The sequence below is a fragment of the Takifugu flavidus genome, chromosome 14 (assembly GCF_003711565.1).
Source record: "Takifugu flavidus isolate HTHZ2018 chromosome 14, ASM371156v2, whole genome shotgun sequence".
In the NCBI taxonomy this organism is placed as follows: domain Eukaryota; kingdom Metazoa; phylum Chordata; class Actinopteri; order Tetraodontiformes; family Tetraodontidae; genus Takifugu; species Takifugu flavidus.
In genome coordinates this window covers 11,593,996-11,621,449 of record NC_079533.1, presented here as the reverse complement: position 1 = coordinate 11,621,449, position 27,454 = coordinate 11,593,996, and the positions used below count along the sequence as shown (strand labels likewise).

At 44.3% G+C, this 27,454-nt stretch overlaps 2 protein-coding genes across 6 annotated transcripts; one reads left to right on the top strand and one right to left on the bottom strand.

Moving 5' to 3' along the window:
- Positions 1-4: 4 nt before the first annotated feature.
- Positions 5-21,288, bottom strand: larp1 (La ribonucleoprotein 1, translational regulator). 3 transcript variants are annotated; one of them, XM_057053393.1, is made up of 21 exons: positions 20,631-21,288; positions 13,714-13,778; positions 13,321-13,386; positions 11,640-11,711; positions 9,104-9,260; positions 8,553-8,687; positions 8,257-8,409; positions 7,546-7,708; positions 7,295-7,439; positions 6,741-6,915; positions 6,458-6,639; positions 6,243-6,341; positions 5,758-6,084; positions 4,768-4,891; positions 4,479-4,684; positions 4,284-4,390; positions 4,047-4,204; positions 3,819-3,963; positions 3,614-3,723; positions 3,381-3,508; positions 5-3,082 (listed from the first exon to the last, which is right to left on the bottom strand). In XM_057053393.1, exons 1-21 carry the CDS (start codon positions 21,028-21,030, stop codon positions 2,864-2,866), a joined length of 3,336 nt encoding a protein of 1,111 aa, XP_056909373.1. In that variant the 5' UTR covers positions 21,031-21,288; the 3' UTR covers positions 5-2,863. The 3 variants fall into 3 exon arrangements, with proteins under 3 accessions (XP_056909373.1, XP_056909374.1, XP_056909375.1); XM_057053394.1 differs by having other exon boundaries at positions 6,243-6,326; positions 20,631-21,287; XM_057053395.1 differs by lacking the exon at positions 11,640-11,711.
- A 626-nt stretch (positions 21,289-21,914) lies between these two features.
- On the top strand, positions 21,915-27,242 carry LOC130537911 (15-hydroxyprostaglandin dehydrogenase [NAD(+)]-like). 3 transcript variants are annotated; one of them, XM_057055042.1, is made up of 8 exons: positions 21,915-22,014; positions 25,340-25,484; positions 25,824-25,947; positions 26,115-26,221; positions 26,286-26,382; positions 26,450-26,526; positions 26,603-26,760; positions 26,879-27,242. In XM_057055042.1, the coding sequence occupies exons 2-8, from the start codon at positions 25,392-25,394 to the stop codon at positions 26,994-26,996; spliced, it is 774 nt and encodes a 257-aa protein (XP_056911022.1). In that variant the 5' UTR covers positions 21,915-22,014; positions 25,340-25,391; the 3' UTR covers positions 26,997-27,242. The 3 variants fall into 3 exon arrangements, with proteins under 3 accessions (XP_056911022.1, XP_056911023.1, XP_056911021.1); XM_057055043.1 differs by lacking the exon at positions 21,915-22,014 and adding an exon at positions 22,072-22,089; XM_057055041.1 differs by lacking the exon at positions 21,915-22,014 and having other exon boundaries at positions 25,154-25,484.
- Positions 27,243-27,454: the final 212 nt, after the last annotated feature.

Genomic DNA, 27,454 nt, shown 5'->3' with positions numbered 1-27,454 from the left:
AGGATTTGAGGTTTTTTTGTCCGTTTTGTGTTTTTTCTTTATTAAAGGAAAAGCATAATTACTACAAATTACAAATAACACTAACAGCGAATCACGTCAGCCTACAAAGCAGATATGAATATTAAATGTTATAATACAAGATCTCATTCAAGTATTTTACATTTTTCCATTTTATATATTTTTTTGTTCCTTTTCCTCATTTTCATCTTTTTTTTCCCCTCGAGACAGGCCTAGGATATTGTAATGAACTATTTAAAATGTTCATAGTTTAATCTTAATCATATGGCTTTATGGAATTTTGTCTTTTTTCCCAGTCCAGACATCATAATCGTCCATCATCCTCTGAGCGACATTTAACGCAGCTGAGCTCTTCACCTCCTTTCCACTTCCCTCCATTTTCACATCCACCGTTCATCTCTCATCTGGCCAACTGGCCAAGTTCATGAAAATCTGATGGGGGTGCGGCGCCCCCCCCCCCCCAGTTAGTGTGGACAACCCGCAGGTCCATGCTGATGAAATGGAAGAATCCCACAGCACCTGAGGGTTGGATGCCAGGTGAGGGTCACATTAGAGGGAAAGACAGAAAGAGCGCCCTCTAGCAGCAGCCTGCCCATCTGCAGATACACACACGCACACACACACGCACGCACACACACACGCATACACACACCAAATGATCCATTACAGGGCTTCATCTTTCCGTGTCTGACTGTAGTTTTCATCTCTACACCTGTAGCACTGTACCTGGACTGTAGGTCTCTGGAAAACAACCCAAATCTCCCTGAAGATTACGCAACAGTCTGCCTTTTTACGTTTAAACAGCTGAAGGAACCGAGCAACAGAAAATGAGACAGCCGGAACTCTACTTCCAGTCTGCCGGGAAATCCAACAAGCTGAAGCATTCACACAGGGGGAAAGTGACCGAGACAAGACAACTGTGGGAAGAATTACCTAAACATTTGTGTAACTTTTGTGCAAATTATCTGTCAGCTGAACCTTCTTTTTTTTTTTTTTTTACATTTTGATAAACCAGCAAGATTCTAGTAACAAATGCTGGGACAGAAAAACAAAACTGAAATTTCCTCATAACAAATCTAGATATTGTTCCGTTATCCTGTTTAACACCAAAATCCAATGGGTTTGAAGACTTTCGAGTTGGCCGAAGAAGCCGCCGCATCGCTCCCACAACACTGAGCTCAAATATACACTTTCACGGGACAGACGTGGGCAAATTGAGTGTCATTGCAACATAATTACTAAAAGCATAAAAACTCCACTTAATACCTGCTGACCTGTGACCTCGACCTTCCCTTTGTGTTGTGAATAATGTCACGGCTCCCGAAATCCAACAGATTCAAACCTCCGTGGTAACAACGCTTGAAACATTGCAAAATTGAAATTAAAAAGTATTAAAATATAATCACGAGACCATTTAAAAAAAAAAACAAAACATAAGTAAGGCAAATATAATCTGATCTATAAACAAAATGAATAGAGGGGAGCTGTAATCTTAATCTGTCCAATTCACATTCCTGTTATTGGAAGAAACGGAATCACTCTTCTGTTAAAAAGCATCGCAACACAAGCATCAACATCCACAACGAAGGTAGTGCGATAACCGAACGGGTCGGGAGAGAACAGCTTCAGTCTTGAATCATATTTGCTCCGCTGTGAGGCAAGATGTCCGTCTGTGTTACTCTGCTACATCTGTACCTGCATCATTGTTTATACCTTCAACTGAAGAGTGGGGAGGTGGGGGGGGGCGAGCGCTCGAGGCCGACGTTTTAGCACCTGCAACAGAATCTGACGGCTCTCCTCGAAATCTGCTTCAAGTAATCCAGAGTGATGATTCCAGTCCGAGGGCTGGGTGTGGAACGGATGGATGCAGCTCATTTGATGGGAGGAGGGTGGGAAAAAAAAAAGGAAGCACCCAAATAAAAACGGATGAATCTTCATTCCAATGCGCCATTTTCCCCCCCAGGAGGTTTTAGCACAGAAAGCCACGAGTTTCAAACACAAGGAAGAATTACAGGACTTGTAACAGACCGACAAACCTGGAAGACAGTCCAGAGAGGGACAAACAGGAGGGAGCGGGAAGAACATCCGTTTGGCACCACCTAGTGGCCGTTGCATGAAATGGCGCCAGATGTTTGTTTTCAACGCTGTACAATTGACATTAAAGTAGCGGCACGTTAGAAGCAATAAAATAACTAAATAAGGCAACTTTCAACGATCGTGAACACACTGAAGGATCGGTACAAGTCTTTTTTATAGATTATGTGGTTGTCTAATATTTTCTGCTCAATGTTCAGCCATTTTGAGGAAATAGTTTTTTCTTTTTGCCCTCAGCTGAGGGGACTCGGAACTCCGCGAGTGGAAATGTCAGTCGCTTGTTTCACACCACTTTGGTCCGGCTGAGTGTCAGGAACAGTGTAGCACACCAACAAGGCTTCCAGATGCTCCTTATTATTCCAAATATTGTCAAGTCTCCAATCTCACCACATGCCAAAGCTATAAGAATTATCATTCAGAGCCTGAAATCAAGTATGATTGAGCTGGCGCAAAAACTGGTGATGAAAGGGGGGGTTTAGAAAAACGACAAGTCTGTAAATTATTATCCACTGTGTGGACGGGCGATGATTATGACCAACTCATCCTTTGCTTGCCTCTTTAAGACAAAAAAAAAAGAAAAAAAAAGTCATGTTCGAAACCTAAAAATAAGCCTGTTAGTCATGTGTCATTCCGCAATCAAAAAACAAGTTGGGGAAAAAAAAAATCCCCTCCCTCCTCCAGTGGTGCAGCGAACCAGCAAATTGCAGAAGTAGGTGAGCGTCAATCCATGTTTGCGGACTTGGTTGTAAAGTTAATTCAGTGTCTTGGTGTCTGGGGCAGGGTCGTTGGCGAGGGCTTTCTGGCTGCTGGATTTGGCATCATCCTTGGCTGAGGAGCCCTGAGCAGTGGGGGCGGGGCTGGGGCCGGAGCCCGCCTGGCTGTGGGGCCTGCTGGAGGGCTGGGAGGGATGTCTGCGACGGCCGTCCCCGCTGGACGAGTGTCTCCTGCGACCACCTTCTTCTATGGGGGGCTGCAGTCAGAAACAGTCAGTATCAGAACAATTCCAGAGCTGTCCCAGGAGAAACTGGACTCCAAGATAGGCAATAAGTTAGGCTGGCGATTGAGTGATATTCTAATATTGATGCAAAAGTACCTAAGAGAGCTGGATTTAATGACTCAAATCACATAACTAGAGTTTTATGCGTATCAAAAGCTGAATTTATGAACTGTTAAATTAAAGGTAGTATGGAAACTGTCGGGAAAACTGGAGTTTATCGTACTTGTATTACAGTCAACTATTGATTAACTGCAGAGGAGGTGCCACTTACGTCAATTCTGAAATCCTCCAGACGTTTGAACTTGCTTAGGTATATTTGCAGTTTAGGGTCAATCTCCAAGGTTTTGGCTTTGGAGTACTTGAGGAAGGCCCAGAACTTCTCCAGTCCGTAAAGCTGGCCTGATGACAGGAGACAAATTCCAATCAGTGCCAGTGGACAAAGGGATTGGGGAGTCTGAAACTGCTGCCTCCAAACCAGCAAGTCACATTTTTGGTATTTCTTACCAGCCTCGTAGTCTTTAACAGTCTCCTCCTGGAAGTCCTTGAAGATATCGGGCCTAAACTTCTTCTCCAGACCGTAGCTGTAGTACCTGAACAGGCATTCCAAACCATACCTGCAATACGATGAACACGAAAAGGTGTTGGGGAAACTGAATCCAGCTAAACCAAATATGCCAGGCATGCAGTCCTCCCTGCTAAGGGCTCTCACCTGTAGCCTTCTTTTCCGTCCTCAACTACCAGCTGCCTGAACTCCTCGTACATCTTCCTGTTGAAGTGGTCACGGAGGAAAAACGACCAAAAGCGGAAGAGCGTGTTCATCTCCTGCGACTGGCCGATTCCGAGTCGTTTTCGCTCTACGATTTAGTGTCAAGGTTGACAGAATTAATCTATTAAATTTATCACAAAAAGAATTCAACTAGAAGAGGAAGATGTTTACCGTTCAAGCAGCGCCGGCGGTACTTGTGGTAAACGTGTTGCGTGAAGCCGTTGTCCTTGAGCAGCTCGTGTGATGGATGCTGGAACTTCGGTAGGGACTGGGGCGTGCAGCCAATGTTGCCCAGGACAGGGGTGCCCTCGGACGGACTGGCGTTAGAGCTGCAAGATGATTTCAGACTCAGATTACATGATCAGATGCCCAATAGTGGAAAAACAGACGTCTTTTGTCAGATCTAACCTGACAGAGGCGGTACGAGAACGATGCTCTCTGGAGTCCATCACCCAGCCAACGTGGCACTCCATGGGTGGGTTGGAGCTGTGCCGGGTCTTTCTCTTCCTGGGTGTCTGTAAGGTGGCAAACAACAGTGCATCAGGGTCTCGGAATAGTTAAAAGCAGGTCAATTAATTCAAACGTTTCCCACAAAACTCATACCTTGGCATCTACAGGTCGACTTTCCTTCACCACAGGGTAGAAGCGCGGCGTCATGGTCTGGTCCTTCCGGTGAGGCGTGCGAGGTGTGCGTGGCGTCCGGGCACTGCGGTAGTTGGGGGAGTCAGGCACAGTAGTAGGAAGTGAACGAGCTATAGATGAAGGCTCGGGGGCACCGAAGAGTTTGTTCGCCAAAGCGTCTGTGGGGACTGAAGACGTATAAGAGTTTAGTGTCACGGCAACAAAGATGTGCTGCTGTTGTGTGTTGTGGTGCATGTTCTCATGGCCCTACTCTGCTGGGGTTGTGGTGGGCCTGGAGGCACTTCCTGGTTGGGATCAACGGGGGGCTCAGGCGTCAGACAGTCAAACTGTTCCCGGCTTATCAGGTGGACCTTCTTGAAGTTCTCCACCTCTTGCTGTGAAAAAGAAGACAAACTAGATCTTAACCCTTGAACAGTATCACCAGTCCGCCAACACATCCACGTGAGTGAAAAACCCACAGTCCCAGGGGTTAAAATAAACCACAACTCCAACAAGAACATACAGGCATCAACGCTAAAAACACAGCAATACGACTGTCAGCACAAGTTGTCAACAGACCTGAGCTGCACCAATCTGGAGATGGAGATGTAGCAGCAAAACATGGCTGCCATAAACACTTTTTTAACCCTCATGTTAACACCTCTGACTCGAGACCCTGGGCAGGGAGTCTAGATCAACACATCAGCCCTGACAATAACAACGAAGCTCCTCCTCCTGCAGCAGCGGCTCAGTTAAACAACATCAACATTACATCAAGTGGATCGGACAGCCAAAAACGTTCTGATCGTTATTCCATCGCGTGACTCACACTTGCCTCGTCACTGTACCGAGTGTCTTCACACCCTCGATGGTCCATTTCTACCTCAGGTCACAGCCTTGTATGAGGCTGTTCATTTAAAAAACTTCTACTTGCAGCTGGACGTGTGCTGGTGACCATGCGAACCTCCCACAATGCCCTCCACAATGCTACAATGGCCAACAATGACAGCAACAAAACAAACTTTCTGTTTAGTGTTTGGTTTTTCAAATCCAGAAACCGCTCCAGCTGAAGGAGAATCCCCCTACACGTTATTTGTTATGGGCAGAAACGCCTCCAAAAATCCAGTGATGTAATGTGGAACCCGTGAGAACCTCAGTTTGAGCCAAAAACTGACACACGTTGTGATTTGTGCTGTTTACGGGTAAAAACGTGTGTTTTTTTTAAAAATACGGTACTTTATTAAGTTCTAAATGAGCTCACCTTGATGGTGGCGTATTCAGGCTCGTACTTGTCATCCCACAGGTCCTGCTCGTAGTAAAAGAGCCCGTCGTTGATCACCTTGACCAGCTCGCTGGTCAACTTAGCGCGTGATGTGTGGTGTCCTGTCCGGTCACCTCCCGGGTGCTTCTTCAGGTAGGGAGGCGTCTGCGTCACGATCAGAATCTTGTTGACGTCTTGGTCGTCGATCTCGCCGTCCGTTTCCTCGTCCGACCAGTCGGTGAAGGTGTTGCGCCGCCCGTCCATCTGCTCCATTTCTTCGTCAAACATGAAGTCCAGTTCCTCTGGTTCATCCTGATCTGCTCCGTCCTGATCAATGATTTACACAATCAGTCAGCTAAAGCGTTCTATAGCTCCAGCTTCCCTAATCAGACGACCCTGGCATCTTGATTATGTATATTTCAAACTAGCCTGAAAAAGGGATAAATATTACTAAATATATTAAGAAATGCTTAACCAACTGTTACCTTGTTTGCTGGGGTAGCAGGAGATGGCGAGGAACCCGTCTGGGGCAAAGGGGAACGAATGAAGTCATCTTTTTCCTTCTGTTCCTGGAACAAAGGAGCCTGGATTTTTAGATCAGGAGCTTTAGATAAAATTATTCAATTTGTGACACATGGTCCTAAAACTCCAAACAGGAAACTGAATTTTTACACAGAAATGAGCCAGCGTTTAATTTCACCTTCTCTGCACCGACCCTGGGTCTGGCAGGGGAGGGTCTCGGCCTCTTTTTGACCTCTATCCAGGACTCAGAGTCCAGGTCCGGTAGGCTGGCAGAGAGGCCCCTGGGCATCGTCTTGAGGTTGGAGATGTCCGAGTCAGTCTTGGTCTTCTGCTTTACTGGGCTAGAGGTCCCTGGAGAACCTGAAGATGATTAAACCAAGAAGTTATTGAAAGTCCATGAAACATTAATCTGTGGGACGACGTCAAATTTTAACTCAAAAAAAGAGTGAATAAAACTTTGCCTTTGGGCTCTTCAGTCATCTGCCTGGGTATAAACTCGGGACAGTTGATAAGTTGAGAAAAATCGGTGTGAGTCTGGTTTGGCATCATCAGGCCTGGAAGAGGCCACTTCAATGGGTCGTCCTTCCGACGGATCTTCAAATCAATCACCTCGACTTCTTTACTGTCCTTCAAAGCCTGGCAGAAGAGAAGATAAAGAAAAACATCTCAGGTCTGAATACAGGAAGTAGCAGTAACTTTTCTTAGTGTTGCCAAAGTTGCAAGTTGATCATTTTGTCAACTTTAGTTTAACAAATGTAATTAAACACTAAAAAAAATATATCAGTTTAATTAGTAAAACTGTCCATGTTTTCTGCCCTCTGAGGATGTGTTTTATTCAATGAAACTGTGTATCCATCACACAAGTGACCATGTAGATGTTTTCTGACTGTATTAGCCTGTTAGCCAAAAGAAAATGATTCTCAAATCCAGTGTTGATCAGGATGACGCTCAAAAATTTGAAAGCGGCTGCAGAATCTGAAATTTCCCTCCACAGCAGGAAGAAAAATGTGCTTACTTCCACAATGAGGGCAACGTTTGTGGTGAGAGCCTGCACTCTGTGGAAACTAGCGATGAGCCCAATGGGCAGAAAGCCCTCCTGATCCATCTTCCTCCGCAGAAAAAAGTCCCGTTCCAGGTTGTCCAGGCTGAAGTAGTACTCACTACAGACAGAAACACAAGCTCAACTTCATTCCAAAGATAGACCTGCAGAAACAACCATCTCCTCCTTTTTTTGCTGTCGGCTAAAGAAAGAGGGCCGAAACTCACATCTGCCTCTTGATGTAGTCCTTCAGAACGTCATGATCGACCGAGTAAAGGTCGTTGCTGCTCATGTTGTCGTAGTAGTAGGTCACCGTGCTGTTGAACTTCTGACCGTAGGGGGAATCTTTCCCGTCATAGGACTTGTAGTTATAGCCGTAGTCGTAGTGGCCTTGATGGGACAGGAAACAGGTTACGATTAGGATCCATCATCACTTCTATTGTGCTTTTTTTTCTGGTTTTTTAATCCAGACATTGTGTTAAGGGCATTTAATTCAGCAAAGCCTATCAGATTAATGGCTTTCTAGCAGATTAACTGCATGATTGAAAATTCAGTGATAAGTGATAAGATTGATTTTCAAATTATAGTATAGTATATTAAAAATAGAATCATTGATAATTGAAAGTCTGCTTTTTTTTTTAAGAGTATTCAGGTTTCTTTTAATGTGATGCTGAGATCAGAGTTGTGAAAGGTCTCTTCATTATTATTTAGTCAGAGAAGAGACATGAAGAGCTCATCACTTCTACAGCAACAACAGAAGGGATCTGACCGACATATCTAGAACACGCTGTAAATAAACTATATTAATGCATTCTATTTATCTTTAGTCACAGTATTCAGACAGAAAGGAGAATTATTCACATGCACGGTCCCCAGGATCTTGACAGATCTGTAGATTCATGTGTAAAAGGAAATCCTAATTGTCCCTTTCAGCATACCTCTTGCACCACCCCTGCCACGTCCTCGCCCCCTTCCTCTGCCACGCCCGCGACCTCTGAACCCACCGCGGAATGGAGTCCCCTCGCTCTTCACGCTGGACACTTCATCGTGGTCGTCGCGCCATTCCCTGTCGTACTTTTGACTGTGCCAGTCTATATGGACAACGACAACATTCCAATGAGCACAACCACAGAAGAATTACATATTTAGAAAAGGCAATAAGTGTGCACACACTCTGCACATCGTTCTGCTACAGGCGTGAATACAGTACAGCGTTATGACATCACAGACTGACCTCTGAGGTCATTCCTGGCATTTGGAGGGAGGCGCGCGTGTTCGTTCGGTCTGCTGTTGTTCCTGGAGGCTGAGCGTTCCCTCGGGCCCTCAGACTTCACTTCAATCATCAGGGGAACCCATTTCTGCTTGTTGCCTGATAACAGATGACAACATATTTAAAAAATAAAGAGTACAAGTCTTTAAGACTGAAAATACCAAGTAAATGGATGCAGAACCTTTAGTGACCAGCAGATGGCATCGGTGGAGCTTAAAATAAGCATCAATCACCAGTAACACAAAGATGTAAAGCGGCACCAAAAGATTCCAGACTAGTCCACAAACAGTTCAGTATCATCATATATAAACATTTTAAAGCAATTTGATTTTGGAGGCTTCCTATTTTACACCCTGTTGCTGAGATCAGAGTTGTGAAAGTTCTCTTCATTGATGTTTAGTCAGAGAAGAGACATGTTGAGCTCATCACTTCTACAGCACACCTGCAGGTTGACCTACTGCCGATGCCTCTTTGAGCACCGACAGAATCACGTCATCACTGTGACCTACGCTGACCTTTTTTCTTCGACCCGTTCTTTTGAGAATTCTCGTCGCCATTCTTCTCCTCTCCAGAGTCATCCGACTTGGCCTTTAGGTTCTCTTTGCTTTCCTCGATGATCTCCCTCTTCTCCTTTGACTCCTTCTTGGCCGTTGTCAACGTCTTCTTGTGACCCTGGAGACAAGTTGGATGAGGTTTATTTATTTTATGGGTTCCTACCAACAGTTTTGCTGACTTAGCAATTGTCTTCAATGCAAACTGGTTAAGGGAAGAAATGCAACTTCACAACCATCTTTAATGACATTTGTGGTTTCAAGCAGTAACATCTCTGATGAGTCCAGAAAAACAAGCAGGGCCGTCACACTCCATTTAATCTGTACATCTTCTGTATATCACAGAGACATTTCATTTATCTGTTGTGATGCACTGCAGGGAAGGAGCTTTGATGGCCTACAACATGATAGGCCTGCATGGCCACGCAGAGGTGGACACCAAATTACTCTCGTGAAACTGACCTTTATTCACATTATGCAGATCCATAAAGGTGGAATGATGGAAGAATTTCCAACATTGTTTGAGTGACTGCTCTTGAACTACACTGACTACCTCCCACCCAAGTCACAACTCTGTCTTATTACCCAATGCATCATTCCACTGAAAATAAAGGAAAAAACTTACAGCATGAAGACAAATTAAAATTCCCAACTATCACTTGTTACACCACTGTTTGCTTTTAGTGTATATATATTTTGCTGTTAGAAGGGGACAAAAAGACAAAATGTGGACACCAATGAACGAGCCAGTGAGGTGGACTGGACAACGGGACAAAATGTCAGAGACTTTCCCAAATTTACCACCAACAACAAACTAGAGTAAGCTACAGCTAAACCTAAAAAGGTACTGGTGGGTGCAAAAGGTGCAACATGTATTATATGGTGGGGATTTAGGGTGATAATTAAGGATGAAGATGAAAAACAAATGAATAGCAGATGCTTATGGTGAATAACTGATCTATGCCTGTTGGGTAAACCGTCAAAAATGAAATACAACAAGCCAAATAAAGCAGGACGCTGGCCGACCATCAACAATTCTTACCATCTCGATGAGGAGAGGGCGCCACCACCTGGTGGTGTTGCAACACAACATGCTAGGCTACAGAGCTTATACAGTCACATGAGGCAGATCTTTTTAGAATGAGAATAACTGGATTCAGGCAAACTGTAGCAAGAGTTAGTCAGTGCTTTGTTGTGAAACAACAATGGAGGAAAGTTTTAGTTAACTCTGAAGTTGTTGAAGTGCAAGAGAAAGACAGATCATATGGTGCTAACATATTTGCTTTGCTGGCTATCTTTATTTGCAGGGCTGGTATCTGCCTTCATTCAAATCAAAAAGAGGTTAGTCATTCATCACTACTACACAAGCTTGGCTATCAAAAACGTGCATATCTGCACACTCGCTATGCAAAGTGTGCAAGTCATATGACAGGATGCAGCAAACGTGCAGCGAGGCATCAGGTCAATCCATTAAGTCTTGATGAGATCAACCTGCAAGGTATCACGCCGCAAAATAACCTAATCAAGTTTAGAAGTGTAACATGCAATCAAGAACAAGCTTCACCAATGTGAGGAGAGACAAAATAAAACCCAAATACACTAAATGTTTGCACTCACCAGCATCTAAAAATGTACGTTCACAAAGCGTTGCATTATGATTAACCTCTGGGGCTGAGGGCTGAAACGGACCTCGCTGTTATAAGATTGATCCCACGAGAGCCAAGTTTCTAGTTCAAGTGTCAATTACTTCAATTTTTACTTTGAACGACAGCCATTTGGCCGTTGTCAGGTTTTGACCTCAGCAGCAATCTAAAATAACCTCTAAATAATCACATTAGAACCTTCCAAGAACAGTAAAACATACAGATTTGTGTAAACTGGGGTTATAAATTGGGGTAAATTTTAAATGGCCGACAGGTCCTGCTAAACCTAGCTCTCTATTAAGCCCCGCAGCACATGAAGATGTGACAGTTACCTGCTGCCCAATTCTACATTTGCTGTTGGCACTATTATCGCTGCATCCTCGTCAGTTAAAAATGTGAACGCGATAAAAGTTTCATTTATTCACTCTGCTAAACTGCATGTGAAAGAAATGATAAAATCCAAGTTACCAACTGTTCAACTGAACCAAAAATGACTCGGAAGTTGACTATTAAGTGCCCCTGCTGGTGGGCTGAGGCATAGGTCATAAACTCTTGGTAACCGGAACAAACACAGACAAAACGCCACGACGTACTGCTTTGTCCGACACATGCAGCCTAATCGAGCGAATGTATGCCCCCCCGAAGCAACGTTTTGAATAAAATTTAACTGAGCACTCATGTAGGGGTCAGGAGGTGACCAGTGCTAAAGCACAGTGTAGGCATATAATTTAAAAGAATTCTTTAAATATTTGATGTTAAAAGAATCCCAGATCCAGGAGATTGGGTTTTTAATCTCTCAGAGGTTCAAAAAGTGGGTAGGCAGGCTGCAGATTTTATAGGTTACATGTGGAACTTACAGTGGGTTTCCATGAGTCTCTGACCTGCCTGACAGTCGGCGGGCAGGACAGAGTCTGTGTCGCTGAATCAATCTGAACAGAAGGAGGGAAAAGCAGTTTAGAGACGACAACAGCTGGACCAGGATGTAGAACACACACACTTTGCATGATGGACATCTACACAATGATGCGTTATGTCAGGTTTATTGAAGTCTTCACTTTTTGTGATTGTGTAGTAGATCTACCAGAACTACCTGAAGGTACGAAGAACAAACTGGACAAAAACCATCTCCCAGAAAATCATGTGCTCCCTTCTGGGTTTATGAATGCAGCTAAAGTCACGTCAGACAAGCAATTTTGTTCTGGATTCTGAGCACGAGCGTGAGCAAATTATTTTAGCCATGGAAAGCAAGTGTGAAATGAGTGAACCCAGCCACAAATGATAGACTGGTTTAGAAAGATTGGGTGTGTTCATTCAATAAAGATGTGCAAATGATGAGGGAGGGAAAGAGAGATCAGACAGACGATGAGTCACCCTTAAAAATGAAACATCACTTAAAGCTGCAGCAACAGTCAAAGCTGCCCATCACTGTCATTCTTCTCCCACCCCATAGAAATGACACAATAAACGCCTCATGGGTGCAACTTCTGCTCATTTTTACACATGTCATCTCTAAAATCCTCTTCCGCACCAACAGGGCGCTTAAGTGCGCCCCGGGGAATTTCTGTGAAGAATCAACCCGCAGCAACTCACACGAGAAGCAGAGCAGATAAATTCACGTTTTACACCCTGGATGTGCACGCTCATCAATTCCAGCTCATCAATTTCAGTATCCGAGGTCTTCGGTGGTTGATCGGCGGCTTTAAAAGTTACGCGACGGCTCTTGAACTCCGCTGGCCTCAAAATAGCAGCAGGGCTGGGTTAAGGACGGGGATCCCTTTCCAGACCTCGGCTGCAGTCCACACTCGTCCCCACCTTTAAATTCTGACACCTTAGCTGCAGGTTATTACTGCCCTGGACGATGTGACCCACATTTTGTTGCCGGAGGACATTTGCCATGCCAAGCAGCCTAAAATAGTGGAGGTTAGCGAGGTTGCTCTCCCGGTGACACGGTGTAACCCAGGAATAGAAAATGTTGCTGAGAGGCGGGCAACTGCTGCAGCTACTGTAAGGTAGCTGGAGGTGGGGGTGGGGGTGGGGGGGATTGGGTCAGTATGTTTCGTGTAAGGTGAGAGGGTGCTGTGGACACCTGAGATGGGTCAGGATAGAGCAGAGCTTATGTAATAGGCGTTGAAGACCAGCTGCTTTCTCCCTTTATTACAGAGAAGTTTCCCACAACTCTTCATCTGTGAAAATGTCTATTAACCATGATATAATACAAATAATGTCACTAATAAATCAGGAATGTAGAGTTAAATATTTGGCTGCTGTGTGCTTCAATGCATTTAATGAAATGACATGTACATATTAGGAGGTCTAATTAAAATACAGACAAGCTACTCTAAGAAGTACCACAGGGTAGCGAGCTTAGACCTCTGGAGATTTGGATCATCAGATTTTCTGAGTTGCAGAAATGTCCACAAAGACTTACATTCAGCCCAAAACAAAAGATTGCAAATAATCAACCCATTCCAAAGCATTTCTCTGGAGTGCTGTATGCAGAGCACATCCCGCAACCATTTTTCAGACAGGAGCACCTACCTGCATGTCTTTAGTAGCAATCTCCCCAGGGGTTGGCCAGCTGTTAGCGTCCCCAAAATCACCAACCTGAATAATGATAAGCCGGGTTAAACGGTGGACTCCCAGTATATGCAGAAATAATTATTCTGCTTTATTTCCCTTCCCAGCGAGCACCTCGCCAAGCTAGAGGCAGACAGAGACAGCCCCACTCATATCAACCAATGCCTAACTGAAGGGCTATTATGAAGATAAGTCTTGTTTAAATCAGTGTGCTGTCTAGGTTTGCTCGTCCATTACCATCGTTTTGATTTACCGGTTATTTGTCTAGTTACATTTTAACCAAAACAACCTCTTTTGTTTGTGTTTTTAATCTATTTTTTTTCCCACTTCTGAGAAAATGCAGCAGTTCATTACCTTTCCTCCACGTTTGGCCTTGGGGGGGTTTCCCGCTTTCACCACCTTAGTTGGGCCAGGAGATTCTGTGGAATAATATAAAAAGACAGTCAGAACTATAACAACCGTTGGAATCCATCTGGCGACAGAGTTATGTCGAAAAAAATATTTTAAACCTGTACTTAAGTGGGACTGGGGGTCATGTTAGCAACCAGAGGAGCCTTGAGCAGAGACTTATGAGACGAGATGATCTTTAAAACATGGAGTCGTCCCTTCAGGCTGACTCACATGATGCCTCACAGTAATCAAAGAAGAAACAACAGAAAAACCCCCAACAGCCACATTCCCCCAGCCTGAAGCCAGTCTCTAAAGGTCACAATAAGACCACGTTCAGTTAAGCAGCACTGAAATGTCAAGCATGTCCTTCACCATGTCACCACGCGTGACCCCCGAACACAAAACTTAATGTTTACTTAAGTCTGGATAGACGCGGTTCAAAGCGATTTCAATTGGGCTTTCCGACATTGCAAATGTGACCTTTGTTTCACTGCTTACTTAACTGTGTCACGGTCCTTCATCCCGGCATTTTTCTAATGCAGCTCAGAAGGCTCTAGAAACTTCTGACACGAGGCCTTGTATTGTAAATCCTGATATTATTTGGTCTGACGTCACACAATCGGTGATGTGATTTACAGACGAGGGTCTCAGGAGCACTGACCATTGGCTGAGCGGTACCGATTCACTGGTCAAGAATAATGCTGACGAGGCACATGCTAAACATGCCCACCAATCATTCGAGAGGCAAGAATACAAACACTAATACCGGCATTACACAAGCACTTCCCATTCAGGGGATTATTTGATCTGAACTTCTAGACCGTATCCAGGAGCTGGATTACAAACGTCACCTGTTCATGTGACAGTTTCTCCAGCTCGATTGGGTTAAACCATTAAACTCATTGGTCACTACTGCTGAAAAACAACCAAAACTGGACATTAGCAGAATAAACGAGTAGACACCAGCGTAGAACATCCACTGCATATATGGGTCATGCACCATCCGCTGCAGCAGACTGGAGTCGAGTCCTCTACACGGGGCTACAAAGGACACACTGAATGGCACCAAACTATCTGATCACGATGGAGAAACTCTGCCCTGCTAACCAGGGAATCTAAAATAAAAAATTCCTTGAGTAATTATCCAGTCTTATCTGCTTAGTTTGGATAACGCAAGTGTGAACGTTTTTTTAGAGGAATGCAAATCACAGAGCAGCTTACCGTGCATGACACAACATTTAACAACTATTGTGTGGTCACTACTTTCCCAAGGCAGGAATGGCCCATTGTTACACTGGGTTCCACTCATCATTAGGACCGAACGGGAAAAAGTAGGACAGTTGAGGCATTTCAGAGCAACCGTCAAGAGGAGAATCATTGTTTCTAAAATTACTTCAAAGCTGGTTTTTAAATTTAGCCTGCGAGAGCCACAAAAACACATCACTGCATTGTACATTTCATGTGTGCCGGGACTTGAACTTGCATCTCCGAGGACTCCGGACTCACCCAGTGCACCCAGTTCGATGTGGTTTCAGAAAATCCACCTCTCTATGGGCAATCAATGGGTCATTTTGTGGAGCCGATCAGCTGAGTTGTGCACTATGATTCCACCACGGAGGGCACGTCCACGTCACCGCTTCAGAGCATATCAGATGCTATCAGGTGACAAAATGTCAGCGGCGTAGCCCTAGGTCACAGAGCGCCACATTGTGACCTGCAGAGCCACCATCAGGCAGCAACAAGTGCTTTTCTATACAGGAAACATAAAGAAATTGTCTTCTCCTGATGCAGACATGTGCTTTGCATCCCATAATAAGATACATGTGGCGCATGAGCTAAAATAAAAAGATACAAACATGGACTGTAGATTATTATTAAGGCTAATGGGGAGGGTGGACTCTTTAGGATGATGCGTTAGGGGATTCTTTAACATACATGATGATGGGATTAGCGTACATGTGCATCCCATAATCCTGACTGGACAATAAATGTTAGTGCAGACGTGTACCACCGCTGTGTTAAAGCGCATCAACAATTTCCCACCCTCTCCTCTCAGCAGGTATCTCACTCCCAGTCTTATCGGACTAACGTCACTTTTCCACTAGAGCCAATCTTCCAATCTTCAATCTAATTTAAATAATCATAAATATATTCATAAACATATTCATCAAGGCAACCGTATTTAAGTGCTACATGTGATCCACTTGCAGATTATAAAATATTGTCTGCCTGTTTTTAAATTACAATCCTAAAATCCTGCCTTCCCATGTAATCTTCTCTTCTTAAATGCCTCGACAGCTGTAAACTCCCCCACAGCTCAGGTGGAGTCCCAGGACTGATTCCCAGGAGCCCTTGGGCAAACACCAGTGACAATACCTGCTCCAAAGCCCCGAGGGTATCGCTTCTGAATCCTATAAATAAACCTAATGCCACGTTGGCTCTGCAGTCTTAGATAAACATGCTGATGGAAAACAGGCCCAGGTCTGAGCCAGAGTGGATGTCAGGTACGCTTGTCACATCATTCTGAGGCCAAGCTGGGGCTAAAGGATGAATGAGTGCTGCAGGGTTGGAGCCCGGAATTTTAAAAATGGAGGAATCCTTACACAATACAAACACAGAGAGCAACAAATACTCATCAGCTCATAAAACCACTCTAAAGAAAAACAAAAAACCCCTGAAGAGGCAGGTTTCGGTCCTGTTAGGAGCGGTCCTGACACAGGTAACCACGAGTTTCACTCAAACAAAAACTGGAACAACCTCGATGAAAACACACACACCCTGAGCTGTGCACGGTGCCAATCCTTAACAGGAGGGATGTTTTACTATCACCAAACCCAGACACAGCCATTCGACAGATAAAACAGAGCTCGAGGTGGAGTCTGGCTACAATAGACACCAAACACGAGCTACACCGCAAATCATCTTACAGCAGTTTAACACCAATATATTTACTTCCAGTTTGGACAAAAAAACCATTAGTGTACATCCTCCATCAGTGGTTTATTTTAACCTGTGGGGATTTTGGTCTATTTACCAATTTGCTCTAAAAATAACTGGTTTGCCTCAGGACTATTGGTGTAAAAGTGAGCCCCGTGTGAACACTGGATAGCCCGCTGCTCAACTTTGGTATCCGTTATTTTCTCCGATTATCTATCTGCTGCTTAAAACATTTGTTGACGGCGTGACGCTCGGCCGTCAATATCAATATCAGCCGTTATTCGTCCAATACTGCCTCGACGCAGCCAATGTGGGAGCAGCTGTGGGAGCAGCTGCAGTAGCGACAGCTGCTCCTCTTAACCATTTCCAGGTCTGTGACCTGTGCTGCGCCCCGGGAGCTCGTAATCCCAGCGAGAAGACCTGAGAGATGCCGGGTGAGGATTGTGTTGGGTCTGACTGTCAGCAGGACACAACAAACAGGACAATCTCTCAAAAAACAAAGACGCCCGTACTTATTCTAAAGGTTTACGCGGACAGCTTAATCAAGCGGCGCTCAAAATTCAACTTTGGCCTCATCCCAGGTTACAGGCAGCAGAGAAAATCAAATAGGTGACGGGGACATGTCCTGCTAAACACTACGCGGCAATATGCATCTTTTCAAGCACACTCGTGGGCATCGTGTTTAAGAAATGGTTCTGTTCCGGGGTCATACGCCAGCGTGGGGGTTGTGGAGCACACGCTCATGTGCTGCCCAGTTTAACTCTGATGAAGGCGTGCGTATATGTGCCGGGGAAAATTGGTTTCCAATCATATCATCTGGGTGTCTTGGTCAGATAAGAGCAACTCTAATAGCAGCCGGACTACCGCATTACAAATGCACTTTAGTTGCCCGGTTATAGTGTGTTTACGCAGTAATTTGGGGTTTTTAAGCGTCCTGTAAATGTAAGGACTGGAGAGCATTCAGCAAGAACAGCACGCAGCCTTAGAACATCACACAAATTTAGATATACAGAAATTTAAAAAAGGAAATTCAGACTTAAGCACCGACACCAGCTACATTATAAACAGGGCTAAGTCAACATTATTACAATTTGTGGACTGACTTCTATTGTAGCTCTTACAGTTAATGAGCTAGTAAATCATTTTTAATAGTATAATTAGGCCATAAATATGACGTTAAAGCAAAGCGAAGATAGAGTTGAAAGGTATGCAATGATTTTAATCAAATTATAAACAGACTTTACGTCATAGTTTTACTGAAGGCTGACAAACCTTCATTTACAACTTTTTCTGGCAGAACCTTCAGCCATGCATAGTTCTTCAATTCCTTCGACACCGAGAACACGACATGGCACCGCTCCACATATTTAAATGTCTGGCAACACTGGCAACGATGCGCACGTAACTGGTTGGAACCGAGGAGTTCTAATCACCACCAGAATGTTGATGTAATATTGCTATAATGAGCATATTAATACTGAAGCAACATACTATCATCTATCCTAGTACACTGATCTCTCATCGCCCCTGAAAAGGGTCAAAGGTCGGAATAAGAGAGTGTATGACGCTCCTTACTGAAGAGAGACCAAAGGTCAGTTTTTTAATGTTATCTAATGTTTCATACCAGCAACAAAATAAAATAAATATGTGCCTGTGTGTGTGTGCATGTAATCTTACATCATAATTCAGTGACACTTAGTGATGTGTTCATTATCAACACCTGGATAAGATGACAGATGGATATAACACAGGCGTTATGACAATTAAAGTGCTTTGGTCAGGCCCACATTTTAAGGTATGATTCTTACATGCAGCCTGTGTTACTGGCCCATGTCTTCTGGGTTCTCATCATAAAACTAACTCAGCCATGTACAGCCAACTAATCCCACTGTAACAAATTGAGAAGATTTTTTTTTTAAAAAGTACTAAAGGATAAAAAAAACTATTTGTACCCTTATTTTAGCTTAGTCATGAGCCAATGGTGTACAAGACTTTTACTAGACAGCTGTAAATCTATCATAAATACTAAACTATAAATACTGCCATCTAAGCTTAGTAGAGTCATTTTTTAGTCCAAAAAGAAGGAAGCAGAAGCCCTAACTTATGCACACACACTCGGGCCTGTTCACATGTCTGGACATAAATAATGTTGCACTATTTAGGCTCAAACTGCATCATAAATTAGCACCCTAGTGCTGCTGGTTATCTCAGCCACTGGCTCACGGCCAGGTTTAGCTGCTGGCCTGGCAGTTTGTGGAGCAAATCCATCAGGTACACGCAGACTGCCCATCATTGTGGGTGCCGTTTCTACCCTTTCAACGTGCCCCAATAAAGCCAACACACGGGCAATACACAACCATGACAGCCCGTGGATCAGAAACACAATGACCCGACAGTATCCTTAAAAAGGGCAATGCACCACTTTTCTTTGACACGCACAAAAGAAACATGTCTTTGTGTGCGTCGTCATTACGCAAATTCATGATTTGATTTCAGCATTATTGCTGGAAGTCACGTTAATTTTGTTTTGGGAACGTATTTCAAACACGAGTTAAACCTCTGGTGTCACAACGCCTGGTGGAATTTATGCCCATTAACACTTTCAAGGACAACTTTCGGCCACCGGCTGGAATATACAACACGACATCTTGATCATTCAAGGCGAAAACTCGGGCTTATTGCACTGGAGACAACACTTCATGGGATTTACTGAACGGATTCGTTGAAGCAGAGGGGAAACTAGCTAGCTTGCTAGCTAGCGCTCCTCATGCCTTTCTACGAGGGAACACGTGGAGTGAACACGTGACGTCTCATAACAAACCTGCTCCCTTTTGCAGAATAAACGAGCACAAGTTTCGTGTTTAACGCCGCATTTCAAGCGACACCCAATACACGAAAGTCTCTCAACAGAAAATGTTTGATAAGCGCCGACGGGGCAGAGCGGGACCACGTAGATGCTAAGCTAACATCTGTGTGGGAAGGGCTTGACGACGCGCTAGGCCAAAGACGAGACTGGGTACTATTGTTAGCTGGCTAAGTAGCTACACAACCGGCCAAGCCCCTGGCTTTTCTTCTAATTGATGCACTAAGAGACGAGGGCGGAGAAGTCACCAATGCTTGGCAGGGCAAAAGCCCACACTAAAGCGAACGTTGATTCCAAAAGCAGCGATGGTGCTCGGGTTAAAAACATGTTGCGGGAGCGCCAGTGACGTGAACGTCTGATAAGTGACTGACAGCAGGCTAGACGGAATAATTTAACTTTGCCAATCGTCCTAGCGCCGTCTTATCTTGGTCCATTTAGATCTACGCTCCTGGTGTTTTACTCCATGAGGTATAGAACCAAATGCGTAATCTAGCGCATTAAATCCCCGGTCTGCTGCGATGACACTGCAACGCAACTTATCCGCGAAGGCTCAACTCAACGTGTCCTAAAACGTGCTGCCAACCTACACAAGCGCCTAAACCGCTTATTAATCGATACAAAGATCATTTTAAGAAGATCCACAGAAACACCAATGTTGCTTAGTTTGGGGTCCAGCTGGTTCAAGACCGGCTCCCCGCTGTTGCACAAGTAAAGTAGTGATTTAGCCCCGTTTTCGTAAAAGGTAGATGAAGCATATTGGAGCATTTCTAATTTCCTGCAAGGGCGTGATCCCTTGTGGAACCAGTTACACCTGGGTCTACTGTAGCACACTGAACACCAAGAATAGACTTAATTTGCAGGGGAGGGGTGGGTGACTCCAAATTTAACCTGGCCGTGAGGGAGCAACGAGGGGGCAACCGCAAGACGTGGATTGTCGCCAGCCTCTGTGCTTTTTGATTCAACAAAAGCTTTCTAATTCCTGTAATAGCTGCCTTGTGGCGTCGTTATTGCAGACACGGAGTGGGGGGGCACCGACATAACAGTGACAGGCAGTAAATCTACACGTAGGGAGGGTACAAACCGTGGTGTGCTTGTCCATTCACGTTGACCACGGTCACCGCATTCATTTTCCTAGTCCAGGGGTTCACCTTGGGTGGAGGAGCCTCGGTCAAATCCTTTTTGTTACAGCCTTTAATGCCGTCCTCGCTTGGGTTGTCTGGACTGTCACAGTCCTCTTTACTCTCCTCGGTCGCCTGTTGAGAACTCTGCTTCTCCGTACCGAGGGTCCCTCCCTGCCCAGGGCTGCCGCCGCTGCTGCTGCTATCGCTGCCGCTCTCCTGGTCGGCGACACCCGTCTGACGCTTGGTCGCGTCGTCCCCGCCACCTTCCTCTTCGTCCGGCTCACCATGGATCACTTTGCCGTGCTCCTCCGCTTGGGCAAGCGGGTTGCCGGGCAGGAGAGTCTCCACCTGAGTGGCCATTTCCCACCGCCGTCTTTCTTACCCCTCAGGATTACCAGTCCTCCCCCCGGCCCGAATTCGACTTGAGTAACGAGGAAATGCTAAATTTGTTCCGCCTCTGTCGCCACTAGACCAAAAAGTGTGAGGTCTAAGACGCAGAGTAGCCGGCGGTGGATTAAAACATATATATAACCACAAAAACGCTTCCGAAGGCCTCTTCAAATTACAACCTGAACTCAACCACTAGCAATATGGATGATCCTCACCACGCGATAAAGGGGGCGCGCACGTACACCGTTGGGGGGAGTAGCCACGTAGAGCCGGGAGCGCGCTTTAGTGTCAAATCAAGATGATGCATTCACGTACTGTCGTGGTGTAAAACATCTTAAATTCAGTTATTCGTCCCCTGGAACTAGAAATAAAAAAAGCACTCGGAGAGCGCAGACTACCAGCTAGCAGGCCATTTCCACGCATATTGTGACTAGTATGTATATACATACATGTGTATATACATATACATACACACCCATATACGTGTGTGTATGTGTGTATATGTAGTAGTGATAAAAGGTCATAGTCTTTCTAATCAAAACCCCTTTGAAAATTGAGGTCAAAGTCTCTCGGAACATCACCAAGCTTTTATCAGCTGTTCCTTGGCCCGTTATCAGCAATTCCTGAAAATTTAATTTAAAAAAAACATTCAACACTTTATTTTACTCAAAAAAAAAAAAACTAACAAAAATTCTCGCATAAATACTAAATACCTCCACTTTAGAGGTTGTCTGATAGCTGGTGTTTGTCTCTTGTCTCTTTGTTAGCAAAATAACTAAAGAAAAGATTTTCATGGGCCAAGGAACAGCTGGTTACATTTCACAATGTTCTAGAAGGTACTTTGACCAAAAGGCTTTTATCAGAAAGCAACCTACCATGTTGTGTAACCTTGTATTACTACCTATACTCCAAGTGTAGGTTTCAATTTGTGGGGGAATGTTCTGCCTGCCTCAGGTCTGTGCTCTCTGCTTTTCTAATAAGTTTGCTGTGTTTTCATCGTTAACTGTTGGTTGATATATGTCCTTTTGTGTAAGTATATTTACTTGTTTATTGGTGTGTTAAAACACTAATTAATATGAATGTATGAATAGTGAACTGTGGAAAACTCTTTTGTTATGTTTAGGATTAGATGGAAAATACTGCTGAGGTCAAAATGCCAGTGTGTAAAATGTAAAAGATTTTTAACCAGGATGAAACCATTTGTTTATCAGGTCATACTACGCAAACCACATCACAACTTTAGTGAGAATACAGACTGAATAATATCAATTATGGCAGTTCATACCTCGGCAGCTTTATTGATATTATTATTGTTGTTATATTAAGAAATGAGCTGTCTCTACGCAGGTCTCTTGAATAGTGCTTGCAAAATATGCTGAAATGATTACCTAATTTTGCACAATACGCAAAGCTTTTATTTCCAACACGGACGTTTGTCTCTTTTGAGTCGTAGCCAATTATACCGTGATTCAACATTTCACTTTGTTGTTGTGTACGCGTCACCGTAGACAATATGAATTCCGTGAATTTACTTGAATATTTTCTGATAACGTGAACGCATCTTGGATCCCCGGAGGTGTCCGCATTTAACCCCTGTCAATATTTGATCAGAAATCAATGTTGTTGTTGTAACAATCAGTCAAGATAAACTCGCGTTTGTGATTTGACATTTTCTTCCCCCTTGTTCGATTGTAAATGAGTAGGTGTTCGAAAATCCGCCATCGCACAGGAACGTAAACACTTCACTCTTCCTTATTTTACACACGTGTCCGTATTGGAGCTGCACGTGCGCGTCACTTGAGTACAGTTTTTACAGGAATTCCTTTTTTCCCGGAGATCTCTCCCTCTCTCTCTCTCTCTCTCTCTCTCCCTGTCTCTCTTTCCAAGTTATACTTTCTGAACACGTGGGATCTACATGTGGTTTCATGTGTACGAGGGGGATTGTGTTTATGTTGCTACCTTCAACAACACCGAGGAAGTCGTTCTGAAACATATAGTTGGTAATATAAATGCACTATTGGCTGGAATGCGTGTGTGTGCGCGCGCGCGCGTGCCCAAGAGAGCGGGGACGCTGCGGAACGAAAGTTACTGCTTCTGTTCAATGACGTTTAAAGTTGTAACGTCACTCACACACTCACACACTCACACTCACACACACACACACACACACACACACACACAGTGTAGCACAAGTAATATGGAGTATTTATGCCTTCAAACTGGCTGCAAGGAAACGAGATTGTGGTTTTCTGCATAAAAAGTGAACGCGATGCAAAACTAGAAAATAATGCAAGTCAATATATTTATTAAAGTCTGACAGGAAACCTGAAGGAATGGGTGTAAATATACACGGCATGTGGACTGCCAACCAGTACTAAACAACCGCAAATAAAGTTGTATGAGAATGAAGATTATGGCTAATAATCTGTTATTAAGGGCTCTAATATATTTTTTTTATGTTTTCTTATGAGTGTCACTGTTCTGACTTGTAAAGCCATCCCAGGAACATTTGTAGAGCAGCTGTGGCATGCGCTTAATCTCTCCCTGCATGATTGAAATGACTGCATTATGCCTTTAAACGATGGGTCGTCTTAAATTTGTGCAGGTTTATTGCTGATCTGAATCCCAGGTTGTACATTTCAAATGGAAAGGAACATTATGCAAGCTATAGTATTACCAAAATCCCCCCACACACCTAAGCAGGGTGTGGCAGACAAGACTGGACCCGTCACCCCCGTTCTGGCATTATTGTATCAACACCAGTGAAGTGTGTCAAACTGGATTGAAGCATTAATGTCCCCCACCCTGTGGTTATTTGTAGGCATGAGTGACACTAATTGTGCGTGTGATGTGATTTTAAGGAAGAAATTTCCTGCCCTTTAATACAAGGAATTTTCACAGACCCGTGTGAGGTTTTGCAACGTGGGTGTATCAAAATAGTGGTGTGCGGCACCTGTATCCACCCAAGTCTGATGCTAGATGGTCTAAGCCAGGGTGACATACACGTACAGTGTGAGTAGAGAATGGAAATAAAATACTGGGTGGAAGATAAAGTGCCCTGTGTTTGAGTTAAGTAAGAAAAGAATGGGACCCAGTAGAGAGCTGTGAGGTGCACCGCTACCTCCAACATAACAGGACGGAGTCGTGGGAGTTTTAAATCCGTCCATCTTAGTACAGTGTTTGTTTTGACCTGTGGGTTGCTACACGTGCTTAAAGCACTGAATGGAACCCAGGCTAAACCTGTTTGAACGATGAGGCGCATCCCTGCCGACAACCGTTAAAGCTGAAGAGTTCGCAGCCACGGTCCTCCGCAGACACACACCTCATACCTGTCTGCCTCTTTCTGGCCCCCTCACTGTCAACAAGCTGATTTTGTTTAATGGCAGCGGCCTATTCTTTACAGGCCCGTGACCACGGCGACAACATAAAGCTCTCAGGCTTTGTCCAGCTCTCTGGAGTTCTTTTGCAGTGCAATCAGCAGTGAAATGGCAGAGGGCCGCTGGGATGAAAACACAAGTCAGCAGCTGGTCAGCAAAGTTGAAAGCCGTTAAATGGTGGATTTGCCCTGTAAGCAAGATGGGTTTGTGATGGGCTTTGTCCACTGGGTGACTATAGCATCAAAAATAGACTTTTTCATAACCACTCATACATATTTTTAGACTATGTACCGATAAAAGCGTATAAGATACCTTCCGTCCTTGCAAGCATTTTAAACTGTTTAAATAAATGTTTTACAGTCAACATAACACTACTACAAAGAAAATCCAAAGCCATGTTCTTAACATTACTGTGATTTAAGATGGGGTCACCGCTACTGGTTTGCTCTGAGCTCCACAGTTGAGGTGCTTTAAATACAATGATTGTGTGTAACAGTGTCTTATTGTTGACTCATGTTCATGGAACGCTCATAATAAACATCAGGCAGCACTCTGTCTCCGTCTAGTGTTCAATTAGAGGTACAACAGTTATATTAACATTAAAAATATAATATTCATCATAAACTATGATAACTAGATTAAATTCGGAAGTGTTAAAAAATCACCCCAAGTACATTGGATTTATTTGTTTGTTTGTTTGTTTGTTTGTTTTGGTCAGCTTTATAAGGTAATAGAATTGGGTAGGCGATGGCATCACAACATTTTGTAACGTTGTCAGATTTCGCTTCCTGTGCCCCATTCTAAATTCACGGGTTTTAACATGCTAACTTTACTGTTCTCAGCCCCCTTTGATCAGATGGGTGGGGTTTTCCCAAAATGACAAACTTCTCCAATTTCACTAGAAAAAAAACCGCAGGCGTCTCACACGTTGTCTGCTCTGAACGAGGATCAGAAATGGCGTTAAATGGTCAAGTCGCAGTCGTGACCGGGGCAGCAATGGGCATAGGAAGAGCCATAACAGAGATTCTCCTGCAGAACGGTGCAAAGGTACAGTTTGGCCTCATTTTACAGAATTACCTTTCAGGGTTGATGTTTTGGTCTAATTGTACACTAATTATCCTAACGTGGTTTTCATAGTCTTTATCCGTGATCAAAACGGGAAATTGTGGTTTATTTTGTAACTACACTGTATTTCTTTCCTCTTACTGGAAACTTTAGTCTATTTAACAACTTAAACTCTTTTTTTGTTAATGAAGAGCGCCCCCAAGCGGCGACCTAGCGGTGATGCGTAATGAAAAACACTTGCTAAATGTTTGCAGGCCATGTTTTTCCGCTGCTACATTTGATGGGGTTTATAAATTCGTGTTCCTGTCCTCTCCACCACAGGTAGCCCTGATAGATGTCGATGAAATCGCAGGCAGGAGTTTATTGGAGATTCTGGAGAAACAGTTTGGATCTGACAGGGTTCTGTTCCTGAGCTGTGATGTGGAATCAGAGGAGAAACTCAAAGGTCTCTGCTTCTCTCCGACACAAACACAAACTTAATCTGTCAACCCTTGATCACAGACCCAAAAATACATCAGTCAAACAAAGAAATGAAGACAAAGGAAAAGAAAATCCACCTTGTTCCATTGATCCTCTAACCTAGTTTTATTTTCCAAATTGTTTTGTTTAAAGTTGCTTTTCAGAAAATTGCAGAAACGTTTGGAGGCGTGGACATCTTTTGCAACAATGCTGGCATCCTGAACGAGATCCAGTGGCAGAAAACCATCTCCATTAACCTTGTAAGAAAGTGCCCCTCGTTTCTTCTGCCAGAGGGGGGGTGGTCCTGACTGCGGTGTGTTGCAGGTGTCTGCCATCAGCGGCAACTACCTGGCCCTGGAGCACATGAGCAGGCAGAACGGTGGCCGCGGAGGTGTCATTGTCAACGTATCATCCATGGCCGGCGAGTACAAAGTGCTGCGATCGTCTCTCGGAACGTTTCTGGGGTATTTGACCCTTTGACTCTGCAGGTATCGGTCCTCTGCCCTCGTGTCCTGTTTATACGGCCTCCAAGCACGGACTGCTGGGCTTCACCCGCGCCATGGCGGTGAGGTCACGCCGTTTATCCTTACCTTAGCACGGAAAGGTCCGCTTCTCTTTTTTGATTTTTCCTCTTTGAACAGGCTGCCTCCAGAGCATCGGGCTACGGCGTGCGTGTCAACGCGCTCTGTCCCAGTTTCGTCCAAACGGAGCTTTTTTCCAGCGGCCCGTCCAGGCTGGGACAGTTCGCCCATCTGGCTGACGAGGCCGCTCAGTTTGCAGAAAAGATTGGGATCTTAACGTAAGGCTCCCCTTCGCAGAAATCTCAACATTTTGGTTCATGTCTCACCTAAATCTCTTAATGCAAACCCACAGTCGTCGTTGACGTGCACATTTGTTGACGTGGTGTTGCGTTTCAGGGTTGGGGAGGTCGCGGAGGCCTTCCTGGAGCTCGCCACGGATGAGACGAAGAACGGAGAGGCCCTCCTGCTGCTTCCAAAAAGAAAGCAATATGTGACTTTTCCTTCCTTTCTGTAATTTCTGGGGTTTGAGCGGGAAAATATTCAAAAAAATCAGATGGATAGCCAGTGTTGGGAAAGTCCTTAATACCACAGAATTTTAAAGAAAGCATCCGTCCATCCAGTGATTTTCAGTGGCGTTTTCATCTGTTCAGCAGGCGAAATTCTTTAGCCCTGACTCTGTGCTGTTGTTGACATAAAGTCACCATGTAATACCACCATCATGTTCTTATTTGGTGCTCATTAAAGCTCTTTGAGGACTGCATTTTTGTTTTTGCCACACAGTTTGAAGTGCTGCCTTTTTTAGCCTTGAATGTGACATAATGAAAACTCACATATCCAATTTTAGAATGCACCAAACTATTTGAATAGTAGATGTAATCTGGTGGAAACAACTGTAACTTGTGTCCAGCCTTGTTTAGTCATTTAGTGCTTAGTTCAATCAATATGAAGGAATTTTCAAAAATGAAATGAGCT